Consider the following 21,334-nt stretch of genomic DNA (forward strand, 5'->3'; position numbering starts at 1 on the left):
CGTACCCGAGACCTCTTGCGTGGTAGGCAATTGCGCTAACCATTACATATAACAGCTTATTACAAATTATTTTACCTGACTAAAATAAGTGATTTTTTGATTTCATAAATTGAGGACCTTTTTCACAAAGTGAAATTTTAACAAAAAAAACAAATGCGTTTTTTTATTGAAATGGGTTCTTCTGTGTGAGCTTTATCGATTGGTAAAAATATATGTCTACTGACATATCTAAGTACCTATGTAAATATACACATTACATATATTTCCTCCCATATATTTTTTACATACATAATAGCACAAATAAAGTGATAACAAAATATATTTCAAACAATATTATTTTATTAGAATTATTATACTTCTTTTTTCTTGGCCGAAATCATTTTATTTATTTTTATTTTTATTTTATTATGTAATTCAACAAAGATACATACTAGAAAACATACGATTTAAAAGCATTCGTCGAAATAATTTAACATGCATATAAATCTTCAATCATAGAATTACACAAAATAGATTTATACGTTAAGTTGTAAAACGTATTTTTTAATATTTTTGTTTATACAGGATACAATGCAATAAAAATTAAGTTGTACGTGTGTACTTATTGAATAAGATTTATTTCTAATAGATTATTCGCAAAAGCTGAGAGAGTATCATGAAAAATGACAATTTTATTGTTTCGGCAGTATATATTATATTCCCGACACATGCGGGCCATAGGTGTGTGGTAAATCATGTTTTGTTTGTGATTTTTTTTCGATTTTAAAAAACTTAACACCCAAAAAAATATGTAGATATTTCGCTTTGTGAAAACTCTATGTAGTATAGTTATTTTGTTTTGTAAAAATTCACGATATTTGAACCGCTGCAACTATACGAGTATATAGTCTTGTTAAAATAAACATTTGTTTGCTAAGGTTGATTTTAGTGCACCGTTCACCCTGTTAACAGCAACTCACGCTCTTTTAAAATACCTACAATGCTAATGAAATGCAAAAAAATCACAAATTTGATGACGGTGTTCGAAGACTTTTTATTTACTTCCTGCTAGCCACATTTGTTCCACAGCCGGACATGGGTCTATATTATACTCTTTCAACATTTTTTGTCTTGGGCTATCTGCTACCATCTTCGAACCGCAAACTATACCCGTCATATGTCCATCTTTTTCCGTTGTTTTCCTTCGCCTCTTTTGAAGTGGCGGTTTTGCTACTCAATTTCTAGTGAGGCTACAATATAATACGTTATACCCTAATATGGCTTGACTTTAATCATCAATATTAATTACCTATGATACGTTACTTAATTAAAAATAAAAGGGAAATAAGAATAAGGGTGGGTATATCTTTTTGAGTTTCGATAAAATTACAAAGTTATTAATTACTAGGTACATACGTACGAGTACTCAATCCCAAAAAGTGCGGTAGCGACAAAGTCGACTAACACAAGAGTAGATACGATCATACGAAGGCTCCGTTCGCTGCTTCCTTCCTCTTACTTTATCTACGGGGCGCCATAAAAATCAGACTCATCGTTTGAATGAATTATGGTTGAAACATTCTCCCAAGGTCAAAACTCGCACACCTTGTGACGTCCGGCGAGTATGTTTTCACTTAACGTTTGAGGCTCGTTTTTTTTCGCCCAACAGATATCAATGTAATAAATAAAACAACTTTGTTTTTAACCACTTATTTTTTTATTGACGGTTTTAACAGCTACGTAAGCTTCTTTATCAAGGTGCAATTAACTAAGTGCTCAGTTGATTAACTAAGCAGTCAGTGCTTCAAATATAAATTTGATATGAATGTACCCCAAATTCTAACTTATGTTCATTAAAACAAAGACGTTTTTTGCCTGCAGCACGTGTTGTGTGAATTAGTAGGACTAAAGTAATAAACTGAAGATATTGTGTGCATTTCTCGTGTGTTAAAAAACCGTGTTTCAGACAAGGGAGGCTTCTTTTTACTTTGGTGTTTTATATTTAAGTTTTTCATTAAACGGGCCGCATTGTGAACGTGTGAAGTATGATTTTTTAGTGAGACAAAGCCCTAATTGCTTCATCTGAAAAATCTCCGTTGCTCTTTTGTTATTTCAAGGCGTCCACACACCGCGGGATTAAAGGCGACCACCATCTGACAATGTCCTGTCTCGCCATGTGCCATGCCCACTGTAATTTTAACTTCGCCGATCGTTCTACAATGTCAACAACCTTCGTTCAGCGCTTAATCCCCTCATTTCTAATTCTATCGCGGAGAATGATGACCAATATTTTTATTTCCATTGTTCGCTGAACGCACTTTGACTGTTTCTTGCAGTGTTAGTTAGTTAGTGGCTGGACCTAGTTTCCAGGCCATACGTCGTTTTTGGCAAGATACAAGAGTCATAGACTGTAGAGTTAAAGACCCCTTAATGTTTCACAAATAATAATGAAGGTTTCTTGGTATTTGTTCCAGGACAAGCACTACCTATGCGTAATGGCGTCTGATTCTCCTGACCAGAATGTGTCCCAGTACTTCTCCCTCTGCAACGACTTTATCCACTCTGCGAGACTTCGGGATGGCAGCGTGCTGATCCACTGGTAACGTTTTTAATATACTTTGAAAGCCTGTAGTTAGAAGCTTTATTGAAAAAACTGCATTTTTTATCTTTGAGATGGGATAATGCATCCAATCACCATTTTCGCAAAGTCCAAGAACAATGACGAATGAAAACTACTTTTAATAACAATGTGAACGTCTGTAAGGGACAGTGTAACTGGGTCGATAGCCTTCTTAAGAGGATACGCGGTGCCAGACAATTTTGATGAATAGGTGTTAAAACATTGTTTTTCGGTCGCTCTCTCGCAAATACAACCGGACGATAGACAGATTTTGCCTGACTAAAATCTAAGAAATTGACGTTTCACTGTCCCGTTTTTAGCTCACCATAACTGAACCGATTTGGTTTTTTTTTCAAGATAGAGTATCAAAATGAAATTTCTGTGTCGGCACCTTTTCCGTTTTTCAAAATCATTTATCCTATTTGTATACCAAGATCTGGACTATTTATTTAGAGCTCGTTTAAACCGTTGTAAGCTTAAACAAAAAAAATCCAGATCTTGTCTTGAGTTAACAATACGACAAAGACGGGTCATTGGAGAATTAAGGGCATAGTTTGTTCTATGCTGATTGATGAACAGTAGGCACTTCATTGTTTCTCAACCTACGAGTCAAAATATGGAATTTTATTTGTCCCAGTAATGATGGAACATCGATTATACCATTTAGTATGCCGAACATATATAGAATCAATAAAAGTTCTACGTTTTTGTAGACTAGAAATATTTAAAATGGACTCTATATCAGCATAAGAATAATTACCTCTCTCTAGTCCAAGCATCCACGCTACTTTTCGAAGCAAACGATGTTGGACTGATTCAATATGCTTTATGCGATACACATAAAATGGCGACCAGACCTCTATTCTAGGAGGCATATTTTTTTTTATTTTTTTTTTACATTTTTTTTTTTTTTGCACCACAACAGGCCAGGAGGCCTAATTACAGTGGTGAATTACATCACAGAGCACCCAGGCTTGAGAAAAATCACATTTTAATTTTTGTGTTCTCACCGGGAATCGAACCCGGAACCTTCCGTGCGTGAGTCAAGCGTCTTGACCACCATTCTAGAAGAGTTCGAACAGTTAAGCAATAAAGAGTTTTGATTGTACGGACATTAGTAAAATCAGAGGGTATTCTGTTAATGAAGCCGAGTAATTTATTTACTGTATTATCTATATGCTCGTTGTATTTTATTATTTTTTTATTTTTTTTATGAATTAAGGAAAAACAACATTTGTTAGAATACAAAATATATAAAATAGTACATACATCCAGTTAAAGTTTTTCACAAATATAATGAGAGAACATGTTACACAGTTAAGAGAAAAATAATATATTATATAAGACATGAGAAAAAAAAGAGCTCTTAAGAAGGTTAAGGGATGAGGAAATAGAGTGGAGGAGTGGAGGAGAGGGATTTATTTTTATTGTATGTCAGTTTATAGTCCAGAACAACTCCTAAATCTCTGATGGACTTAACTACATTAATTTTGGAGTTTTCTATAAGGTACTCAAAGAAAATCGGTTGTTTTGTTCTATGAAATGACGATATTTTGCATCTTTTAATATTTTGTTCTAATCTATAATCTTATGAATCTATCTTTGTTTTGTATTGATTTTAGTAAATAAGGGCCCCGACTTAAAACGAAAATTTCAAAAGTCGGCACATGGGAATCGGTAATTGTGCGGTGATGTTATTGTGTGTTGTGTGAATTTTTATTTGAATTTTAAAACCCTGCCAAAAACATCGGAATACGTTTGTATGAAGAAAAGTCATACCGCGTTTGCTCTTAATCGGTCGGTAGAACTTATCTTCAACTATATCGACGCAGTGAAGGTGTGGCTTCCGTGCCTTCCTATTGTGATCGCCCCCTGGGTGCCTCCAAGGATTTCGTTTACTCATGTCTGTCTCCTGTCTTATTTCGAAGGATGCCGAGTTTCTCTCCTCAAAATTAGAATATCCACGTTTACTCAGGTCTCCTGACACTTCATGTCACATGCTGTGAGTTTGCGATTACCTATTTTGCTGCTTTTAAAATAATCTCCATGTAAAATAATTCTTATCACATTTTACATAATGTAAGTCCCAAATTTCTAACCCATTTTCAAATTCAAATTAAGAGCAACTTCCAACTTGTTTGTTGCGTTGTTTTCTTTTAATATTAAATTATAAAATAGATACTTACCTCCATAAAATAAGTCTGAAAAATATCTAAACCAAAGAAAAATTTAAAATAGTTTACTACGCTTTAATTAAATCATCAATAACATATGGTATAAAAAGGTGGGGAGGAGTCTTGGACGCGCATAGTCGCTCAATAGAAATTGCACAGAAAAATATAATTAAAATAATTTACAAAAAACATAGACTATTTCCTAGTAATAAATTATACGTAGAGAGTGGACTCCTTAGTTTTAGAAAGTTATATTTATTTCAGTGCCGGAAATATGTTTATTTGAATAGGGAATTGTTTGGTAATAATTAAAATCGTATTAGTATTAGATCCGATAGTGTACTGTCAGTTCCAGGATGCAGAACTAAGTTCGCACAGAGGCACTCCTTACATGTTGGTCTACAAGGAACTACAAAACATTAAATCACTGGTACAGTTTAAAGTAGGTTTGGGGTCTTGGATAAGCATGGAAGGAACAGATAGACACATTCTTAAAAAAAATTAACTAAAATTAAAAATAAATCATGTTTTCGTAATATTACCATATGTTAATTTGGTTTTTCTTTTATTTTTCTTTTCATGGTCATGTCATACCATATTTATATGATATAAACTTTTTGATAAGTAAAAAAGGAATGGCCCACGCTCAGACGCTGAAGTCTTTGTGGGCATTTTTTCCAATTTATGTTATGGCTTAATTTTAAGATGTATTTTTCTTAAGTGTATTATTGTAATTGTTTTTCTGTGTAAATAAAATATGTATGGAAAAATAAACAAATAATTATTATTTTTTTTTTTTTTAAATGCGGGATTGAGATCACTCAGACATCGGGACACATTTGGGCTGCCTTTGTTTTCAAGTAATGCAACATCTCATAAAAAATCTCCATTTTAGAACAAGCTGAGCCATGTTAGAGACTATCCTAACCCGAGGACGCTCCGTATTCATTTATATGCTCCGTATTCGTTTCCTGGTATTAAATATGTATAGGTACTTATTTATGCAATCAATTTACAAAATAAATTAAATACCACACACCTTTGGCCTGCGTGTATCGGGCGTATAACGTATACTGTCGAAATAACAAAATCAACATATTTCATGATACTCTCCCAACTTTTATTTATTTATTAAAAGAAAACAACAGCCATTATTACAAAAAAAAAATATTTACAAATAAACCAAAATTATAGACCAATTATAGATTTCAATATATTACTAAATACAATGTCAAAAAAAATAAGAAAAAAAGCGTAGCTACCTTTAAAAAGCCACTCCGCATTATTCCACTAGTAAAAAAAATATACATATATTACAGTAATCATAAAAATAAAAGAAAAAGTTTTTTGTTCACTCGGACTTAAAAATCCTTTCGCCGGCAGATCCATACGGAGTAACCCCAGATCAGTCCTCACGCATTTCTTCTTTCAAACAAGACAAAATAATTACAATATTAAAGTGAAAAAAATATATATATGGCAGGTACATTTAGATTATATAATAATGATTATTTTCAATTCGGGTTTTGGCATTTTATTGAAATTGGTTAAAAGAGAGGAAATATATATCGACTTCAATAAAAAACGTATAATTATTTCGAATTATAGGAAAAGATGCATTATTATTATTATTTGTGCTTAAAATACCAACATGAAACAATGAGGAACTTCCTTTATATTTTTTTATTTATTAATAGACTATTAAACTAAGCCAATTAAAAAAAAAAAACACAAATCGTATTATTAGCGCTATGATTTAAAACTTTTTAAAGTTTTGTATTTCTGAAATTACTCCGCGTGTGACGTCAGAGGTTGTTTACTGTTAGTTCTTCCCATTGGTTCGTTTACGGAAAGCCAACCGGATATCCTTCACAGCTCTCACATCATTGGTTGGTTCATATGAACCAGTGATGTCAATGAATGTAGTGCGTTTTTATTAAAATATTTTATTTTTTTTCGTACATTTTCCAGAAACTTTGCCGTACAATTTTATGCTCTAATTTTTACCGAACGCAAGAAAACATTTTTTGTATCTAATTTCTCGTAGGGCTGAAGTTTCTCATTGTTGCAGCCGAGTTGTACGTTTAGGGATACGAATTTTAATTTTATCAAGCAGATGAAGGCAATCTAAGAATCTAATCTTTGGCGAATAATTCTCTTGGAAATAAATCTTAGTTAACAAGTACCCATGAAAAACTTATTTTTATTGTATAATTTGAAAAAATATATTTAAAAAAAACAAAGTAAAAAACCAACAAACTAATGAAATTCCATCTATTTTGCGTAATTCTATAATTGAAGATACGTGTGAAATTGTATGGACTAATCCTACAAATGGTATATTTCCTAGTATCTTTGATAAAATCACTTAAAGGCCGCTGTACAATAAATAAATATCCCAGCACGTCTTGCAGCTACAGAGCGCATGGAAGGTTGGGATTCTAGTTCCTCGTTTCCGATTAAGATGAAATTAAATTATAACAGATATGAGCTTGATTACAGCACGTCTTGCAGCTACAGAGTGCGTGGACGGTAAGAAATCTAGCCCCCATTTAGACATTTTAAAAATTGACATAGAAATTTAGTGCATTAATGAGATTTAATAAAAAAAAAACTTTGTTGAATAGCCTTATAAAAATAACAAAAATAAAGTATGGAAGTAACAGCAGAATAAGGAAGTTCAGTGCTACGGGTAATTGATTATAAAATTTTGTTTTCTTACACGCGGTAAAAATAAGAGCATTTCATTGTACGGCGAAGTTTTTTATAAAAATGTATAAAAACATTAATTGAACGGTTTTACTAACTACTTTGAACTACGTAATGAGTTCTTCAGACTCGTATTTTAGAAATTTTAGAGAAGGAAATATGGATATAACATTTGATAATTTTTACAGGGAAAATTATTAAATTTCTATAAGTATTATACGAGTACTTTACATAAAAGTGGAAATGATCAATAAATCGATAATCGCTACGTGACTTATTGCACAATAACAAGTGTATGCAATTTGTTAAAAAATTAAGATACCTATTAAAATCTGATTTTTTTCCATAATTTTCAACAAAATTTCCAAGCGAAACAAATTCAAATAATTAATTTCTATCTACACTGAGCTTCCCTATCTTCGTAAACAAATACGGTTTGGTCAGTTAAACCTAATTAAGTATTTTGGGTAATGTAATAAGTCACAATAATGTTCTAAATAAAAATCATCATGTTTGAGTTCAAGTGTTCATATTTATTTGACGTTTAATCATCAGTGTGGCCATGTATGAAGCAAAGTGTAAACGCATGCAAAAAATCAAAATTCACAAATTAACAACTCTCTAGGGGGTAGAGAAGATTCAGAATACCACCCCTGGGCCGCGATTATGAACGGCTATCTTCATAGGTATATACTGAGACCGTATAAACTAATATCGATATTTATGTACGAAAGTGTATGTATTTGTATAAAAATTCAAAGAATCTTCGTCGGTAACCGGTTATTAAATATGTTTAGAAAAAAAAATTGTAAACGTTTTCTATTTTTCATACAGAAAACTTTATTTTGCTTAGCAGATTTACTAATATTGAAGATAAATTTTATCTTCCCATCATAATCGAGGCCCTGGGGTGCTTTTCTGAACCACTCTCACGGCACGAGAAAACAGTTTTTCTCGTGTATTTTGTACGTAAACAAACGAGATAATACGGCCGCGAGAGCGTGTGGAATACCAGCCCAGGGCCCCGATTACAATGTGAAGTTAACATTAATCTTCAATTTTATCTACAAAGTAAAATTAAGTTTTATGTATGAAAACCAGAATAAGCATACAATTTTTCCTTCTAAATACGTTCAATTATGGGTAACCGACGAACATGTTTTAAATGTTCACGCAAATATACACATTAAAGTACGCAAATATCGGCTTTTCTTTATAGACATTCGAAGGTAACTCTGTCAAGTTCTCATTGTAATCGGGGCCCTGGGAGGAAATTGATGTTTAATCTGTATTCGGCTTAATGAAGAACTTTAGCCCTCCGTATGTCATCGAAGTGATTCTCAAATGTAAGTTTTCTATCAAGAATAACACCCAGATCTCTTATTTAAGCTATAGGATCCCATATTGAAATTTATTTCAACAGAGAGGGAAAACATTTTTAAGAAGGGAATATGGACGTCTAGGCATTTACCCCTAGGGAGAAAATCCAGCCAGTCTGCAAGCATTTGGACATACTCAAACATTGTTGAATTACTACCTGGTAAAAGAAGAAGTATAAAAATTGGAAAATTGTTTTCAGGCGTTGCCTAGTAGATGATTTGGTTCAGCCGGATGAATCTCACCCTCGTGATAAAGATTTCAGCTCTTTTATTTCACAAAAGTCAACAGATGGAAGGGTTGAGGAAATGTGGATGTTCAAACATGGGCAGAATGGTGAATGTTGCACAGTGTGTAAAGTGGCCACTTAAACCAGCCAATGACAGGTCATAAGCCCTGTAAATGCCTAGACGTCCATATTTCCTTCTCAAAAATGTTTTTCCTCTCCGTTGAAATAAATTTAAATATAAATAACTCCCTAGGGAGGAAATCCAGCCAGTTTTCAAGCATTTGGACATACTCAAACATTGTTATAGTATATCACCCCAAGTAATTAAAATAGTGATGTTGACCATTCCAATAAAGAATAGTACATTTATATTGCACATTTGCTCGGCAATTTCTGTAATACGATTCTTGAGCTTAGCCTCAACAATTCCTCAATCTACTTTTTTAGAGCCCTGGCAATTTTAGCACATCAAGGAAAGAAGATTTTACGCAAAAGTAGCTCTAGAAATTGCCACAGCTAATGGTTATTGTCCAACTAAAAACTGCATCATTATGGTGTTAGTATATTTTTGCTTATAAAATAAAGGAATAAACCATTGTTAAATTATATCTCTAATTTTTTAAAACTTGTTTCGAAACTGTAACACCCGTTTCTTGTGTATTCCACTACTATTTAACTAAAAATAATACTCGAAAGAATCCTTTGAAATATGTGCTATCAATTTTCTTTTTATGATCTGTAGCTCAATCACAAATAACTACTGACGTGCTTATAAGCGACGTGATAACAATTTCTCACCATGGTTGTTTATCGTTTTCGCGATCACAATGAAACATCCGTGAACACTCAATATTAAATGTAAAATATTTACGTTTCGCGACGTATAATCCTGCTGCGCAATCACATATTTGAATTTCACCGGTGTAAATATGGAAAATATTCCAAAACTGCTATTGTTATTCATTTATTTTTTATTTGATATGCTATTTTTTGCATTTAGCCAGCGGTTGGTAAGCCAAATGTCAAGAAAAGCAGTCGCCATGGTAATTGTAATTTAATTTTCATTTTTTTGTATTTGATACTCCTTACTTTTTTGCAAATACAATATATTGTAATGTTTTTTTATAGTAAACGCAGATTTTTGGCCAATGAATTGTATTTATTTACGAGGAATACAAAAAACAAACCGACACGAGCGTTGACTTAGAGATTACACACGCGTTAACTTATGACTGTGATAACTTAAGCATGTTCATTATTGTTCGTTGTGATCGCTAAACTGCTTAGCACGTTTTTAAGTACGTCGATAGTTTTTTTGTGATAGAGCTACTGGCATGTTTGATTTCTTTGAAGTCCTGCAAAGTGTTGCGAGTGAATAACTTGATTTATATTCAGAACTCACCCCCTTTATTTCGCTCTCCATTAAAGACAAGATCGTGGTCAAGGGAAGCGGGGTAATCTTTTACTAATTAACGACGCCTTCCGTATTATTTTTCCCAAACTTGACCTATATTATGTTGACGTCATAGCTTAGCTGAAATAGGACGCCTACGTTTTAAACTTAATAACTTAATTTTTTTACCGGCCACCAATACAGCCTAGACTAGTCGGTGGAAAATCAAAAAGTCGGTGCCCGAGTGGGTACAGAGTACGGAGTTTTGTGTGTAAAATAAAACCATAACCCCGGGAGAATGTTTTGACTCGATGGTTACTCTAAGGTAAAAACTCTGAAAAGTCAAATCGTGTGGAGACAGTCCGCTTCGTAGCGTAGTGCCTGGCAAGTTCGCCTACCACGCTTAAGTTCAAGAAAGTTTAGAAAAGATCGCTTCCTTTTACTCGAATTACTGGGTATTTTTATCTTATCATTTTTCGCATTCAAATTCCTTTGTTAATTTTTTCCGGGTTAAGTATGCCTTAAAATATATTTACAAATATCATTCTTATGTACGTATGATATCAATGAACTCCTTTCAAACGGATCAACCCATTTTAGTACGGTTTTCAGCGAAATGTAGATCTTTGCGCTGTGCGTGTTCGTAAATATTAAAATGTTATTTTTATTTTTTAGTACTTTTACATTGTTGGTATTCTATTTTGTATACAGAATAATGTTCCCTCACTGGAGTGGTGTCCCGTGCCGAGGGAAACATTTTACAAAATGTGAAACATGTCTAAAATTAGTTATTTAACAAATTTAACATAATAATAATAATGAAAATTCGCAATTAATCTAATCAACCTAATTATCATTAACATAATAAACAATATAAACTAAAATAATCATGACAAACATAACCAATTTAAACAGACCAATAGAACAAATTTCATAAACAGTACACATATTTTAACTATTTGGCTTGATCCAATAATTGATCCGTGTGCAACCTACTTCCACTATCCATTTCTTAATAGCAATTTTATATTGTGAGAACTTACTAATTGTCCTTATGGATAATGGGAAGTAGATTGTACACTTTAACCGAGTAGTAGGCCAATTTAGATCCCATGTTCGAGCTTAAACAAGATGCTCGTCTTCGAGGCCACAGTCTCAGGCTGGAGAAAACGAGATTCAATCTAAATCCACGGAAGCATTTCCCGAGCAATAGGGTTGTTGATAGTTGGAATAAGCTGCCACAAGAGCTGATCTGAATGTGTAGTCTCGATGGGTTCAAAAATGGACTAGACAAATCTATTGAAACAAATTTCAGAAAATGGATTTAAGCATATCAGCTTTAAGCTGCGCGCTTAAAATTAATACAATAATATCAATATCTACTGTGCAGGAGGTTCATCTGTGTCTCATTCTTTCTGGCTGCGATACGCTCCCACTTGCTATTTTATGATGCCAACGATTACACACACCTGAACACTTACTCCCACAGAAATACACACAAACACACCCCTACATTTACTCTCATACAAATACACACAAACACACCTTTTTGTTGTACCACAATTAAATATGTATAATTTTTATTTAGAAACTTCGCTGGTCTGTCTTTAAACCGTATCTTTTTTATGTTTATTATATTATTGTTGACTGTTTGTTTCTGTAAAAGCAAATAAATAAACAATTTCCTTTTACTTTAAAGACAAGTGAAGATAACTCTGTTAACTTCCAATTATAATCAGGGCTCTGAGGCGCAGAAATCGATTGGTAAAAAATATTTTTATAATTCTAGGGCAACATTGTCATAAATCTAATCAAAGGCAGTAAATTATTTTATAAATATGAATACGTAAATCTAACTAGGTAAAGGTATAAATCATTTATCGCGTGAGAAATTCATTTCATAAAAATCATACATTATTATCTTTAATCTTGTAGCATTACATGTCGAAGGGCAATTATTACGAATGCATTTATAAATGCACTACGATTTACACAAACCATTAAACAAATTGAAGGCGGTCTACCGAACAAAAGCAGAATTTTTGTTTATTAATTAACGTATCTATAGTAAAACTTCGTTTATTCGAACTCTTGTCATCCGGACCTTGCTAATCATAAATGAGTTTTTTTTGTCAAAGCAATTAACTTTATTTTCATTTTTAAATTTAACAGAGAGGGATAACATTTTTGAGAAGGGAAGATGGAAGTCTAGGCATTTACAGGGCTTATGGCCTATCATTGGATGGTTTAAGTGGCCACTTTACACACTGTGTAACATTCACCAGTCTGCCCATGTTTGAACATCCACATTTCCTCAACTCTTCCATCTGTTGACTTTTGTGAAGTAAAATAACTCCCTAGGGAGGAAATCCAGCCAGTCTGCAAGCATTTGGACATACTCAAACATTGTTATTTTCATTTATTTATTATCATATTATATTACATACACAAAATTATAATTTGTACAAAGTTGCTTTAACTATCTAACTAGGGTTATTTATCCCGTTTTAAGACAGTAAAACATATATAAAAACAGAAATCAATACATAAAAATAGTTATAAAAGTAGTGAACAGACAAAGCGAAAAACATAGTAAAAATGGAGTAAAAACATAGTAAAAATGTAGCAAGTATAAAGTGAAAAAAAAAAGCAAAAACACATCAAAACCAAAGAACAAAGTAATAAATGTAGTGAAAACATAGTAAAAAGCATTTAAAAAACAAAATAAAAAATACATTTTAAAATCCAGTAAAATGCGGGGTGAAAGCAGAATACATAGTAAGAAAAAATATATGTGTATGGCAAAAATACTTTTTAAGAAAACATTGCAAAATACCGAGTTAAAATAGATAAAACATAGTAAAAAAAATTGTAAATGTGTATGATAAAAAAAACATAGTAATACTTGGATGGACATGTTTAAGTAATGTGATCCTAATTCGCTGAATCAATTCAAGACCAATCAAAATCTAACAGTAAAGTTTGCGTTTTCCTTCAAAACATCACCTTTATTTATTATTTCACGTTTTACATAAAACTTTTAAAAAAATATATGAATACCTTACTGGGCACAACCCGTGTCGAGGCATTCATTTACATGATTTAATATATTATATTTATAGTGTCTAAAAAATATATATAAAATATTACATATTCATATATATGGTTAGTACAATTATCTGGAATTTTTCCTATCCGGACAACGTCTGGCACTCATTAATCCGGATAGTTTGGGTTGTATTTATATTACAACAGAGATATGGTATTTTAGAGACGTGAATATGGAAGTTTAGGCGTTTACAGGGCTTAGGACCTGTAATTGGCTGGTTTATGTGGCCATTTTACACAATGTGTAATAATATTCACCATTCTGTCATTGTTTGAACATCCATAATTGGTTATTCTTCCATCTGCTGATTTTTGAACAAGCATATTCCTTCAATTCTTTTATCTGTTGATGTTTGCGAAGTTATGAAGTGAAGTTAACTATAGGCAGATTGGTGAATTTTACACAGTGTGTAAAGTGGCCACTTAAACCAGCCAATGTCAGGTCATAAGCTCTGTAGATGCCTAGAGTTATATATTTCCTTCTTTAAAATGTTATTTATCTCTGTTGTAAGCTTCCCGGGGAGTTGAATGCAGTCCTTGTCTACAAAAATATTGAAAAAATAAAATATTCATTGCCTAGTACGTAGGTGAAATAATTCAAGTAGATGAATCTCACCCGCATAAATTTCAGCTCTTTAACTTCACAAACATCAACATATGAAATAATTGAAGGAATAAAGATGTTCAACAATGTGTAAAGTGGTCACTTAAACCAGCCAATGACAGGTCATAAGCACTGTTTTTTTTTGTTTGACGCTGTGAATATTATTTAATAAAATCTTGCATTTCGTAAGTATACACAATAATATGCAATAAGCTTTTTAGTTCAACTAGCTTTTACCTACGGCTTCGTTCCTTTATTTAGGCAATCAATTAGTTGTGTTTTTTTTTCATAATTGTTTTATTGTTTATTTTTCAAAAATATTTACAAAATAGTCTTAAATTAAAGTCCTCGTGTCGTTTATCAATAAGTATTTTCCCGATTGGATGATATATTTTATCGGGATTGAAAGGAGCTCGGTCTTTCAACTATCGCTATGAAAGAAATACGACAATCCGTTATCTATGGCGACGTGGCATCCTTGTTCTGTTCACAAAACCAAATTAGTTACAGTAGGGCCGGGCCAATTTTATAGGCCACATTTGACACTTCATTTAAATTCAACAACATAACCTTGAGGGGGAATTTTTAATTTTTTTATTCTTTATTAGGGCCTACTACCAAAACTTGATAACATCGGCCAAAAACAAGTTACATTTATAAACATAAGAAAAACATAAACAGACAGGAATAACAATATAGATACAAACAAAAGACAAGAAAAATATAAGTACAAGAATAACATCAAAATATCAATTGTAATAATAAACATATATCAAAACCAATGAAAATTTCAAGATAAATTGAAATAGGCACTAACAGAAAAACCCACCAAAACCTGATAGTGCCTATTTAACAGAAAATAGAAACTTACAGTAAAATTAGAAGGAAGATAGAACTTAATAACTATAAAAATTACAACAAAATAATCAAAATATTAACGAACTTAATCTTATATTAATGATAAATTATAATTATTAAAATTAAAAATTAAACGTCGGAAGTAATAATGACAAAATATTTTACATAAATCCAAAAATGTAAGATAAATTTGTTGTAAAAAAATAAAGAATTGTGCGCTACTCAAAAGTCATGAAGGACTACATCGCGGATCCAGGGTTCAAGGAGTTGGAAATCAACTCGGAGCTGGCAGCCTTGGACCCTGCGTCGCCCCAGTTAGCCTCCGTAGAGCGAGCGCTGGCCGCCATCACCCACGCTGCTCTAAAGGAAAAAGAACTCATGCAGTCCTCACTGCAGGAGTTAACAATTTAAACATAATTATTTCAATGACACAATTATTACAAATCATAATAGGGAACAGTTTGAACTTAAAAAAATATAAACAGAATTGATCAATAAACAATTTGTACAAGAAAAAAATTGAGATAAATGAATTGGAAAGGTTATAAAAAACATGAGTAAAATATCAAATATTTTTTTCCTCCCAGTCATTAAAGGGCATGTAAAAAATTTGATTAAGATCTCGATTAAGTTGATATTGTAGTATACATTGTTTTTATTGTACTATTTTTTTGTTCGGGTTGAAAATTAGGTATCCATTTCTCACCTCTTCGGCTATCCCTATGCCAAAGATTATGTCGATCGGTCGCTCCGCTGAGACGTGAAGAAAACACAAACAAACAAACACACTTTCGCATTTATAATATGCTTTTCAGTACCTATAGAAAAACAGAAAAAAACTTGGAGCCAGGCATCACGTACAGAAAGTCTTTGTTGTTTGCTTCAAACAAGTCAGATAAGTAATTTGATTCTTTCTTTCCAATTTTCCTGTTAGTCAATAGGTCGGTATTATTGAAACAGAGTTCCAACCCTCAGCCCTCAACCCCTAGCCCCACTTGTGAGTAACAAAGCCTTCCCTGTACGTGGGCTCATGTGGTTGTTTTTTCTCATTCAGACGTTTGCGCAAACAAAATGGAAATTTCAAACAAATAAGCTTTGGGATTATATTTTATTCTTTAAAAGTAATACGCCGCGATTTCTGAATAACAAAATACTCGTGAGACCCGCATATGTCAAAACAGAGCCAAACTTGGGCGGAATTCGTTTTTTACATTAAATGTTTTGTAAACATATCTATCTTTCAAAAATAACTGGGAGTGCGGCTAGGAGTAGCAGGCGCCACATTCAACAGCATGAAGGCTGCCTGGACAAGATCGAAAATTTACTCTGTGAAAACCAAATGCCGCCTATGTAACGCCTGCATAATACCTATTCTTCTCTACGGATGCGAATCGTGGCACCTCGCTAGGGCCCAAAACGGCAAAATACTGAGTTTTGAGTATAGATGTGTCAGAAGAATTTTGGGTGTGCGGTGGTTTGACTGTGTAAGAAATGAAGTAATAAGAGAACGGACCCAGCAAACTCCGGTGACAACTTCACCAAGCGGAGGCGATTCGGTTGGCTGGGCCATATACTGCGGATGCCTCTTGAGAACCTTAACCACACTTGCCTACTTTACAAGGCATCAGGTCCTCGTCATTCTGGATGTCCTCTGCTGACGGCAGTTTATGTCAGAACTACGGGACGCGAACCTGACTTGGAAGGACGCACAGGATCTGGCAGCCGATAGAGATGCACGGAGGCTCTTTGTGGATACCATATACTCCAACTAGGGACCGGACATGGAATGATGATGAAACATAAACGCTGCGGCGTGACTTATTTTTTTGATTATCTAAATACTGCAATCATATAGGGACTAAAAATATTACAAAATGTATGTAAAAAATGAAACGAATATTTAAAAAAGTGATGATTAAAGGGTGGAGATTAAAAATAAATTTAATTAATTGAAATATTTCTGTCCAACACTGAGTTAGGGGTTTTGTGTAGGTGCCACATTGTTTCGTTGATCCCTTACTCAGCAATTAAAAGTATATTACATTTCCTCTTATTCCCCCCGGAAAGGGTACCGACAGAAAGAGCGGAGGGATGCTGGAACAGGGGTATATAGGTATAAAAATCGGCATTAAATATTTTGCCGAATCATCTAAAAAGGAGCTTGTGTCACAACTCACTACTCGCATAACAAGGTTTTAACCTCAGAGTTATAGCCCTGCCACACTATGCTCCTTGCGCTGCTCATCAATTTGCTCCTTGCGCCGCCGCCCTCTCGCCCGATGTTGCCCTCTCTGTCCACACACTGCTCTACTCGGGCAATAATCGCGACGCTCAGCACTTGTCATTTGTCTTTCTATACAATGGACGATGAAACTGTGGCAGCGTGCGCTTTCGTATGGCTAATTATATCAATGTCATACAAAGAAATATAGTGTGAGCGCTCGACGCGTACTGCGACCACGCGATTATGTGGCCAGCCACTCACGCTCATATTGCCGGTATTTTGACTCGCGCTCAAAAACCGACAAAATGGGAAGCGGTGGGCACGACGAGGAGCATGACGTGCAGCATGACGAGTAATGTTGCCACACTTCGTCTCTGTATCCTTTCCTCGCTACTTCCCATGCCGTTCGTCGAGTGTGTGGCAGGCCCATAATATAATGCGTTACAGCTGTTGATACGCCATTTCCCCATATTAATAATAATAATAATAATCATAGTTAATTAACTAAAACAACAATTACTTTATCTACTACATACACACGGTAATATATTTCTCTGGATCATGTCTAGTCTGCCTAACTAGGTACAACCTGTTTTAAGGCAGACATTTTTATGCAAAGATAAACATTAACATTACTACTTACTAGTTAATTTATTATACAGTTATACAATATTAATTTATTATTTAAGAATGTATTTTGAGTAAATTTTCCGATTTTTCTCGACCTAAACCCAGTAACCATTTTTTTCACAAATTTATTAAATTTAATCCGGGTCATGATATTGCAATGCTTGGGTAATAAATTAAATATTTTGGGGCCCAGAAACCTGAAATTTCTTTGCCCGAATTCAGAGTTTGTGATATACCCCATGACCCATCCTCTAGTTTGACTTCTGGTTGTGTGGGAGTGTTTCTTTTGGGATTTGGTAGAATAACTTGCTTTCACAAACATTATTATTCTAAAAATATATAATTGCCTTATATCTAAGATCTCAAATTCCTCAAATAATTTGACGCTGGGGTACCTGAAGAGCCTTTTTAAAATTATTTTAATTATTGATTTTTGAGCGGGTTCGAGAGGTTTTAATATTGATGTATTAGTGCCTCCCCATCCTATTATGTCATAAGTTATAATTGAGTTACACAAAATAAGATATAAAATAATTGATTGAGTTTAATTAGGGATAATATGTTACGTATTGATTTGAAGATATAGAAAAGTTTTCTAATTTTTTGTGTTATGTATTCTATGTGTTCTATCCATTTAAAATATTTATCAATAATTATTCCCCAATATTTTATATGGTGTGCTGATCAAAGTATTTCAGAGCATATTTTTAATTTATGGCTTTGTTAAGACTATGCCACTAAAGTTTTACTAAATGTTTTATATTTTGTTTTGTCAATATTTAATGTTGAAGGTAGAACAAAAGCGTTGCATGTTTTTGGTTCCGTTTTTGGTTAAACAACAGACGTGTAACGAACGATTTTGTCGCTGCGCTTGCAATTTTCGACGTTAGTACCTACTGCTTATTGTTTTTATAGCTATTCACGTGATTGATAACCCTAGAACGATTTTTGTTCGTATGGGCGGCTCTATAACGTTTTTACTCTGAATATTCTGTATGAAATATTATTATAAAATAATTTTTGAAACATATCAAGTTACAGGTTTCTGACAAAGGTACTTCAACTTTTCAAGGAAAAAAATACTTTTTTGGGCAGATAATTTGGTTTTTAATTTATCTATATATATTTAAATCCTCTGTATGTGTGATGTCACCGTACTCCTTCTAAACGGCTTCACCGATTTACGTGCGGTTTTCAGAGAAATATAGATCTTTGCGCCGTGCGTGTTCGTAGATATTAACATCTTCAATCGAATATGTAAAAAAAGTTAGGAGCATACATGTTTTATTCATCGATCTACCAGGGTTACATTCGAAGAAAATGCGTTTGCAAAAAAATTAAAAGATGTTGTATTTTTGTGTATACAAAAGTTTGTTTTTGAAAGTTTACAAACAGCATTTGTTTTTTGTGGATCTCAATCAGATTTTTTCCTAAAATTCCTTATAATTTCTACCCATTTATTTATTTTTATCGAATTAGAACACTCAAACAATATTAAATTCAATACATTTAAAAAAAATCATATTCCGACATAAGTACACCCCTTTGTTGGTGAGACGACCGGAGTTTGACGTTTGCAAAAAGAATGCCATATTTGAAAAAATATTTATTTTATGTTTTGGAATTCAACCATAAAAAAGCACCTACTTAAATTCAATATTTGTTTAATATTAACCATTTTTAGTTATGGAATTAAATAACAAACAAGTACGTAGATGAAAAGTATTTTTCCAAGATAATAGCAGGCAAGCCAACGTTCGGGCAGGACAACGTTTGTCGGGTCCGCTAGTATACAATAAAATATAACTATTAACTTCCCATTGTAGTCGCGGCCCTGATTATGTCACAATCAGCTGTGTCTTTGTGCTCAAAAAATCTATATATTATGTTATAAAATAAAAATACAGTAAAAAAACAATATGTTCGCTTATTATTTTGCATGAATTCATGGAAAAATAGGATTTTGATTTACAATTTCACAACAAAAATAGATACTAGAAAGCAGTTACGCTACAACCGTTACCTTTCAAAATGAATCATAGCTCACGTGTATTTTACCGTCGGCAAATAATTTCATTTGTTTTCAATGTCTTATTTATGGACTTCCAAAATTTCAAGTGGCAAAAACTGGGTTAGTGGCTAAAATCGGGCTCTTGCCCTATATCCAATACCACCTCTACGTAGGCCAAACACTAAAATCAAGATGGCGTCGGAGATTGGTATCCGACGCCTATTCAATCTGTGAAGTAAACAACTGTCACATGTATGGCTATGGTTTGAGAAATTGATGTTCGACCATACTTACCGAAACAGAGTTTAAAATTAGTTACTTCGACGGAGATAAAGGACATTTTATATAAGAGAATTTGAAAGTCAAGACATTTACAGGACTTTACGATCTATCATCGACTAATTTGAGTAGACTTTTTACAACTGTGTAATATTTACCATCTATTTCAATTACTTAGGAAATAACTTTTTCAGTACCTAAGCATTTAAATTTATTTTTATTACTAATAAGAACACTAACTGCATACTTATAAATTGTGTCTAATACAGGAGGTGTTGCTGTATCCCAAGGCAAATTGAGTATGTTTCAACAATGTTTTGAGTATGTCCAAATGTTTGCAGACTGGCTGGATTTCCTCCATAGGGAGTTATTTAGAACGAAATATGTTGCAACAGAGAGAGAAAAGATTGTTGAGAAGGGAATATGGAAGTCTAAGAATTTACAGGGCTTAGGACCTGTCATTGGCTGGTTAAACAGATAGAAGAGTAGAGGAAATGTGGATGTTCAAACAAAGGCAAAATGGTGAACGTTACACAGTGTGTAAAGTGGCCACTTAAACCAGCTAATGACAGGTCATAAACCCTGTAAATGCTTGTACTTCCGTATTCGCTTCTCAAAATGTTTTCCCTCTCTGTTGCAAGATATTTAGATTTAAGTGTTTCTTTTGTATGAAATCCTGTTTTTGGACATTTGGTGAAATACGTTTTCTGTTTTTTTTTCTAGTCTGGCCGGCATGTCCCGCAGTGTGACGGTGGCGGTGGCCTACATCATGAGTGTGACAACTCTAAACTGGAAGGAGGCGCTGAAGGTGGTCCGCGCGGGACGCGCAGTTGCCAACCCTAACCTCGGCTTTCAGAAACAGCTCCAAGATTTCGAGACGTACAAACTCTTCGAGGTTGGTTGCAAACAATTATCTCTCTATCTTCTATTTATATATCTAGTGATTATTTTCCTAATATTGATGCTGTTATTGTCTCTATAAAAATCATATGTATTGTACAGAAGTTCAAAATTGTCCGCTTCTTTGGTCAATCGTTTGCCTATCATGCAAGAAGTCTCAAGTTTGATTTTCGATAAGGTTGACATGACGTATTCATTAAAAAATGAATTTTTACATTGTAACATTTCATTTATTCCTG

At 33.4% G+C, this 21,334-nt stretch overlaps 1 protein-coding gene across 1 annotated transcript in view; it reads left to right on the top strand.

Annotated features, from left to right (window-relative positions):
* The window catches only part of LOC148285434 (dual specificity protein phosphatase 22-like), a 119,951-nt gene that overhangs the window by 89,520 nt on the left and 9,097 nt on the right, over positions 1-21,334 (top strand). The window contains exons 3-4 of the mRNA XM_088225366.1: positions 2,454-2,578; positions 20,919-21,090. Coding sequence (XP_088081492.1) covers positions 2,454-2,578; positions 20,919-21,090 — 297 coding nt within the window. The remainder of the gene's footprint in view (positions 1-2,453; positions 2,579-20,918; positions 21,091-21,334) is intronic.

Source organism: Micrasema longulum, unplaced genomic scaffold (genome assembly GCF_059751315.1).
Source record: "Micrasema longulum isolate JH-2025_06_02 unplaced genomic scaffold, ASM5975131v1 h1tg000036l, whole genome shotgun sequence".
In the NCBI taxonomy this organism is placed as follows: domain Eukaryota; kingdom Metazoa; phylum Arthropoda; class Insecta; order Trichoptera; family Brachycentridae; genus Micrasema; species Micrasema longulum.